Source organism: Haliaeetus albicilla, chromosome 7 (assembly GCF_947461875.1).
Source record: "Haliaeetus albicilla chromosome 7, bHalAlb1.1, whole genome shotgun sequence".
NCBI lineage: Eukaryota > Metazoa > Chordata > Aves > Accipitriformes > Accipitridae > Haliaeetus > Haliaeetus albicilla.
The window spans coordinates 2,547,956-2,554,909 of NC_091489.1; the positions used below are offsets into that span (position 1 = coordinate 2,547,956).

Sequence of the window (6,954 nt, forward strand, 5' to 3'; positions counted from 1 at the left end):
CGCCCGGTGCGTTCTGGCGTGCGAGGCCAGGTCAGGATGCGACCCTCGGGGGGGGGGGGAAGTCAGCTGGTCCTTACCCCGGTCACCCACACCCCCCCCCAGCACCCTCCTGCATCCCCATCCCGAGCAGCTCTGGACACCCGTGGCCAGGGTGGGGGTCGGGGTGCTGGATGTCTGGGTCCCTTGGTGGAGATGGGAGGGGGGTCGGGGTGCCTGATGTCTGGGTCCCTTGGTGGAGACGGGGGGGGGTCGGGGTGCCTGATGTCTGGGTCCCTTGGTGGAGACGGGGGGGGGTCGGGGTGCCTGATGTCTGGGTCCCTTGGTGGGGATGGGAGGGGGGTCGGGGTGCCTGATGTCTGGGTCCCTTGGTGGGGATGGGGGGGGGTCGGGGTGCCTGATGTCTGGGTCCCTTGGTGGAGACGGGGGGGTCGGGGTGCCTGATGCGTGGATCCCTTGGCAGAGATGGGTGGGGGTCAGGGTGCTGGACACCTGGGTCCCTTGGCAGAGATGGGGGGGGGTCGGGGTGCCAGACGCCTGGGTCCCTTGGGAGAGAGGGAGCCGGAAAGCCGGAGGGTGGAAAACACGCGGCGTTTATTCCAGTACAAAACCCAAACCTACAGCCCTGCAGCCTCTTCACAGCACAAACACTCCCCTCGCCGGGTGTGGGGGGGGCACCCCTCACCCCTGGCCTCAGCACCCCTCAGGCCACCCTGCTCCCGAGGTTCCCCATTCCCCTTCACCCCCCCCAAGCTTCATCCCCCCCCCCCCCCCCCCCGCCCGGGGCTGGGGCTCGGTGGGGGGACGCCCGGGGCCCCCGGCTTGGCCGGTTCCTCCCTGCCCCGGGGAGGTGGCTCGGGGGTGGGAGACGCGGCGGTTCGGGGTGCAGGGCCGGGATCCCCACGCCGCAGCAGGCTGGACTGGTTTCGGCGGGTGGGAGCCGGCCTCCATCCTTCCCCACCCGGTTTTACAGCCTTCATTGCCCCATCGCGGCAGGCAGAGCCCCGGGGGGGGGGGTGCGGGGGCAGAGCACACCTGGGGCCCCTCCTCGCAGCCCCCCCCGCTCTGAGCTGGGTGGGGGGCAGCAAGGTGAGGCTGAGCCCCGAGCCCCGGCATCGCCATGGGACACCCTCCCCAGCCCACCCTTGGGGTGCCCCCAGCCAAACATGCCGGAGCCCCCGACTGCTGCCAGAGCCAGGCTTGGCTACCAAAATCTAGGAGGGGGGGCCACCGACGTGATGCTGCGGCACCCTGGGGAGGGTCCCGAGTCCCCCCGGGGTCCCCTCGGGAGATGAAATCCCAGCTGGGGGCACTGAAGGGGAATTCTGTGCTGGAAAAGGCAAATGCCGGAATCGGGGACATCCTTCAAGAGCTGCGGGCAGCCCAGGTCACCCGAGTCCTGCGGTGGTGGGACAGTGGTGGCCATGCTGGGGCTGGGGACACGTCCCTGCGGACTCCCCCAGCGAGACTTCACCTCGTGCTGGGTTTCTCCAGCCCCACAGCTCATCCCTGGCCCCACGGCGCGCTGGGGCTGCCATCGGCCCCTCGTGCACCGATGGGGACAGGGACAGGGATGGGGACGGGGACAGGACCCTTCGAGGGGTCCTATCCCCTACTCCCCATCCATAAGGCCCACGGCCACAGCTTCGGCCCGAGACGTCCACTCTGCCCAAGTGGCAAAGCCTGGCTTCACCTTAATAAAATAATAATTATTAATAATAATAATAATTAATAATTAATAATAATAATAATAAAACAATCAAAACCGAAGGCCTTGGGGCGCCCTTTGGGCACGGACCCCACTTGACTTCACCTCCACCCCTTCCCCCCCCCGGACCCCAGGGTGCTCCAAGCCCAGGCAGCCCCTGCAGCCCCGGACTCGGCCCCCCCCAGGGCCCCCAGGATGGGACCATGCTGGGAGATTGGCCCCCCCAAATCTTCCCCCCCTCCCCAGATTCCCAACTGGTGTGAACTGGTGCCAACTGGGGGGCAGAGCCAGGGGAGCCCCGGGTGCCCCGAGCAGCCTGCGAGCCCAATCCCACCCGGCCCCAGTGCTGCCCCCCAACACCCCCCTCCCCAGGTCCCAGGTTCAGCATCTCCTTCTGTGTCCAAGGGGTTCTGCCAAAATCGGGGGGATAAGACCCAAAAGGTCTAAAAACCAAGTTTTGTGGACCGCCAGCCAGGGGTGAAGGACAGATACAGGGTACCCTGGGGAAAGGGGGTGGCCCCAGGGGAGGAAAGTTAGGGGGTCCCTGGTGGGGGATGCCCTGGGGTGTCCCTAGGAGATACAGGGACGTGGGAAGGGACAGTTATGGGGTCCCCGGGGGGACAGGCAGCATGCATGGGGGGACAGGCAGACGTCCCCTGGAGATACGGGATCCCGGGGAGGAATGGCTACGGGGCCACAGGGTGATGGGCAGCATGCATGGGGGGACAGCGGGGGTCCCCTGGAGATACGGGGTCCCCGAGGGACCTGTAGCATGCACGGGGGGGATGGCTGTGGTCCCCAATGGGGTCCCCAGCAGGGGACGGCAACAGGGTCCCCCGCAGTCACAGGGTCCCCAGGGAGGGATGGCCACGGGGTGCCGGAGGGGGAGGCGGGGGTCGCAGGGCGTCGGGCAGCATGGCCGTGCCAGGCCAGAGGAATGTGGCCGCCCCGGCTCTCCCGGGGCCGCGGCCGCCTCGTGTGCTTCCCGCCCGGGGCCGCGACGGCGGCGGTGGGTGTGGGAAAGCTGCAGGTGTGCGCTTGGGCAACTGCCTGCCGCCGCGCCACGCGCCCGCCGCGGCCCCCCACGGCCCCCCCCACAGCTCACATTCAAGCAGGACTTCTTTTTTCCCATTTTAGCCTCCATTTGGGCCAAAAAAACAGGGGGTCGCACCTCCAAGAGCCCAGCCAAAGCGGGGCTCTAGGGATGCGGGACTCCCACCAAGCCAAGCATCCCCAGGTGGGGCTGGGGACCGTGGGCACCCCTTGAGCCCCTGTGTGCCCCCCTGGGGATGACAAAACCTCATGGGTGGCAAAAGAGCGGGGCTGGTGTGGGGGAGTCGTGCCCGGGACGCCAAGGGTTTGGGGGGGACCACGGGGAGGGGGCCCGGAGGCTGCAGCCGCCCTCCCCTAGCAAAGGCTCCCGGGTTTCTCCTTTCTCCCTTTCTCCTTCTCCTTCCTCCCCTTTGGGCTGGACGTGCCCAGGCAGCGCCTGCTCCTTCGGCTCCCATTGATGTTCCTCCCAAACAGCCCCGCCGCCTGCCAGCAGCCTCCCGAAAAAAAAAAAAAAAGATTTGGGAAGCCGGGGGAGGACGGGGAGGACGGGGAGGGGGGGGGAAACCGGGGCGGGAGAACGGGAGCGGGACAAGTGAAACCGCCGCGGGGCAGCAGCTCCGGCGCTCCCCAACCGGCACCGCCGCAGCGGGGGACGGGGTTGTGTCACCGGAGTTGTCCCCCTCCTCACCACTGCTTCGAGCACAAGGGGCCAGCCCTGTGCCTCCACCCACCCCCCAACCCAACACCCTTCGAAGACCGGCCCCGAAGGGTCCCCCCGGCCCCCACCCGGGGTCCTCCCCACCTCCATCCGTGTCCCCCCCGGGGGCTCAGCGGCTCAGTTTGTGGAGGTGGCGTTACCCCCCTCGGACTCCCTCTTGCCTCCCTTGCCAGCCGACGGGTCCCCGGCACCCTTGACCTCAGGTTCGCCCCCGTCTTTGCCCCCATCGTGCGTCTTCATGTGCTTGCCCAGGTGGTCGCTGCGCATGAAGACGCGGCCGCAGACGGGACAGGCGAATTTCTTGGCGCCGGTGTGGGTCTGGAGGTGCCGCTGCAGCTCGTCGGAGCGGGTGAAGCGTTTGCCGCAAAAAAGCCAGTTGCAGACGAAGGGTCGGTCGCCGCTGTGCCAACGCAGGTGGGCTTTCAGGTGGGAGGTCTTGGCGTAGGCTTTCCCGCAGCCGGGGATGTGGCAGTTGTGTAGGTGCTTGCGTTTCACCCCCTCGGGGCAGGGACCCCCCCTTTCCGCCTCCTGGCAGTTGGGGCAACGACACGCCGCTTGCCCCCCGCCCCGCGGCACGGCACGACGGGCACCTTTCGGCCGCCCGCCGCCCTCCGCCTCCGGACCCCGGGGCTCGGGGGGTCCCTCCAGCGCCTTCGCCCCCTCCGGTCCCAGGAGATGCTGGGTGGGGGGAGGCAGCAGGTGGGCGGGGGGGGCGCAGAGTTGGTGTTCCCCCCCGCCGTACCCCCCCAGGGCCGGCGGCAGCCCGGGGTGCCCGGGCACCTGCAGCCCCCCGCCCTGCCCGGGGGGCAGCTCCATCCAGCTGGCTCCGGCATGGAGGTCCCACCAGTTGACGCTTCCTTCCTCGCCAGGGGGGCCGGGATGGGGGGGCCGAAACCAAGGCTCGTAGGGATGCGCCATGTCCGGGGCGGCCGGCAACAACTTGGCGTAAGCGCCGGGGGCGGCGGGGCCGTCGGCGGGCAGCTCTAACCGCGGGGGGCCATGGGGCTCGTAGGTGCCAGGGGTGGCAAAGGTGGCGGCGTCGGGACCCGCCAACGGCAGCTCCGGGGGGGGCAACGGGGAGGCGAAGTCGGCGGCACCCGCCGCGGTGCTGCCGTGGGGCTGGAAGGGCTGCAGCGGCTGCAGGTCCAGGTGGCTCGGGGAAGCACGGGGTGCGTCGGAGGGCTGGGTCCCCAAAGAGCCGCAGACCGCTGTGAGCATTGCCGAGCGGCGCGGGGCGGTGGCGCAGACAGACCTGCAGGGCCAAAGAGGGATGGGAGGGGGGGTGGGGGGAGAGAAAAGCAGTGAGAAGAGGGGGGGGCACACCTCCTAACCCCCCTTGCCCCTGTGCATGCTGGCACAGGGAGGGGTTTGGTACCGGGGATGCTCCCGGCACCGATTCCTTTCCTGCACCGTCATGGTCCCGCCATGCCACCGGTGACAGTGTCCCCAGTACCCATCACCCCGTCACCCACAATTTGGGGGACACTCCTGCTCCGCCACGGGGTTTTCTCTGCTCCGCAGCCCAGCGTGACACCAGGATGGTGGCACCAGGTCGGGGGGCACACCTTAGCACCCGTCCCCGTGCCCCTATGGACCCTGTGCCAGCCCCTGGCACAGACCCAGTGCCGGTGGCTCACGTCTGTGGCCCAAAGGGGTTGGTGCCTAATTCCAAAATCTAAGGAAGCCGCCAGCATCTGCCTCGTCACCTCCCTGACCATGTCCCTCCAACACAGCCAGGGTCCCCAGGGGACATGAGTGGGGTCCCCAAGCCCATGCCCCAACCACGGGGGCGACACACAGCACCCATGAGTCCACCCTCGTCCTCCCACACCCTGGCCAGGCTGGAAAACGATCACCCCCAGCTCTGCTGCTGCCCTAAGACCTCAGCCCAGCTGGGGACCCCCAGGTTGCCGGGGGGGGGACAAAACACAGCCGGGGGGGGCTGCAGCCCCAGGCTAATTGGCAGCAGGATGGGGGAGCAGAGCCAGCTGCGGGGAGGCAGAGGAGGCCCGGAGCCGAGCCGCCGGCAGCCCTTTGAAGCCGGGCTCTGGGCCGCCTTCGCCCACAGCCCTAGACCCCCAGGGCACCCACTAGGCCCCCGGACCCCCAGGCACCCGCTGCCTCCCCAGCATGGCGGCCGTGACTCACTGGGAGCTGTGCAAACCCCACTGGGGACGGGCCCCACCCCAGTGTCGAAATCCACCTGCCGCCACCGGCTCCCGCCCCCCGACTTCCCACCGGCGCCATGGCGGGGGATGGCCGAGACCCCCCCCCTCCCCACAAACCCCCACCTTCACCTGCTCCCAGCCACCCCCACACCGTCCCCCCACCACCCCCAGCCTGTGTGGGACAGGGACAGACTCCCAGGAGACACCCGGGGGGTGCTGAAATTTTTAGGGTGAGGGATCCCCTGCGCAAAGGGGCCAGACCCCCAGAGCGCCCCCATCCCCGGCACTATGAGCCTAGGGCAGGGAGGGGGTCCCCGATGCTGAAGACTCCCCCAGTTGCATGGGGACACCGTTGTCCCCTGCCAGGCAGCACTGAGAAGGGCAGGGGGATCCCAAGGATAGGGGTGGGAGCTGGGGGGTACCAAAATCCCCCCGACAGGACCCACCTCCACCTGCAACACCCAAGCACCCGCAGGAGCTCAGCCTCAAGCTGGTGTTGGGGTGGTTGAGGGGGGGACGAGCCCCCAGGGGCCGGCAGCCCGAGCAGGTTTTGGGGTGCTGCTCCCCAGGGGGGGCTCAGCTCTGCCCACCCCAACCCTGGGGGAGCATTGGCACCAATTTTGGGGCCAGATCCTGCAGACTGTCCCTGCCTCCTGGAGATGTCAGCGGGGTAGGAGAGGGCTGGCACCAAAGGGGTCCATCGCTCCCACCCAGCAGTGGTCCCCAGTGGGGTCCTGAGCCCTCCCAGCCCCCTGCTCCCTGCCTGTTTGAGACTGGGGCCAAAACCACAAAACCCCATGGTGACAGCCCGACACTGGGCTTTGGGGTGGCAGCTGGCGCTGTACAGGGCCTCCCTAGACCTGGGGACAGAGGGGATCTGGCAAGGACATCCTCCAGCCCCGCAACCCCGACGGGAGGAGAAGGGACCCTCCATGGGGTCCCAGGCAGGTCCCACCCGACGTAGACCTGGCACGGCCACACCACAGCGAGCTCCAGGCAGCAACAACCGTGGCTCTACTGGCGCACCCCACTCCCAAACATCCCCCCTCAGCTCAGGGGTCCCACCGGGACCAAGCCCCCCATCTGCAGCCCCACCATGGGCACCGAGACCCGCAGCCAGGTCACACCATCTCCACCGCGGCTACACCCTTCCCAGCTCCGAAGCCAGAGAATAGGGACCAGTGCTGGGATAGGGAAGGAGGGGGGGGAGCTGGAAAGACCCCCCACCTTGGCCCTGCCCTGCTCAGCTGCCCCAGCCACGCGTGGATAATTCCCCAGAGGCGTTTTTCCATCCGGGAATGATGACCAAA

General features: G+C 68.5%; 1 protein-coding gene across 1 annotated transcript; it reads right to left on the bottom strand.

Moving 5' to 3' along the window:
- Positions 1 to 2,778: 2,778 nt before the first annotated feature.
- SP6 (Sp6 transcription factor) lies at positions 2,779 to 4,695 on the bottom strand. The gene has a single exon (XM_069786145.1). The coding sequence runs from the start codon at positions 4,692 to 4,694 to the stop codon at positions 3,594 to 3,596; it is 1,101 nt and encodes a 366-aa protein (XP_069642246.1). The 5' UTR covers position 4,695; the 3' UTR covers positions 2,779 to 3,593.
- Positions 4,696 to 6,954: the final 2,259 nt, after the last annotated feature.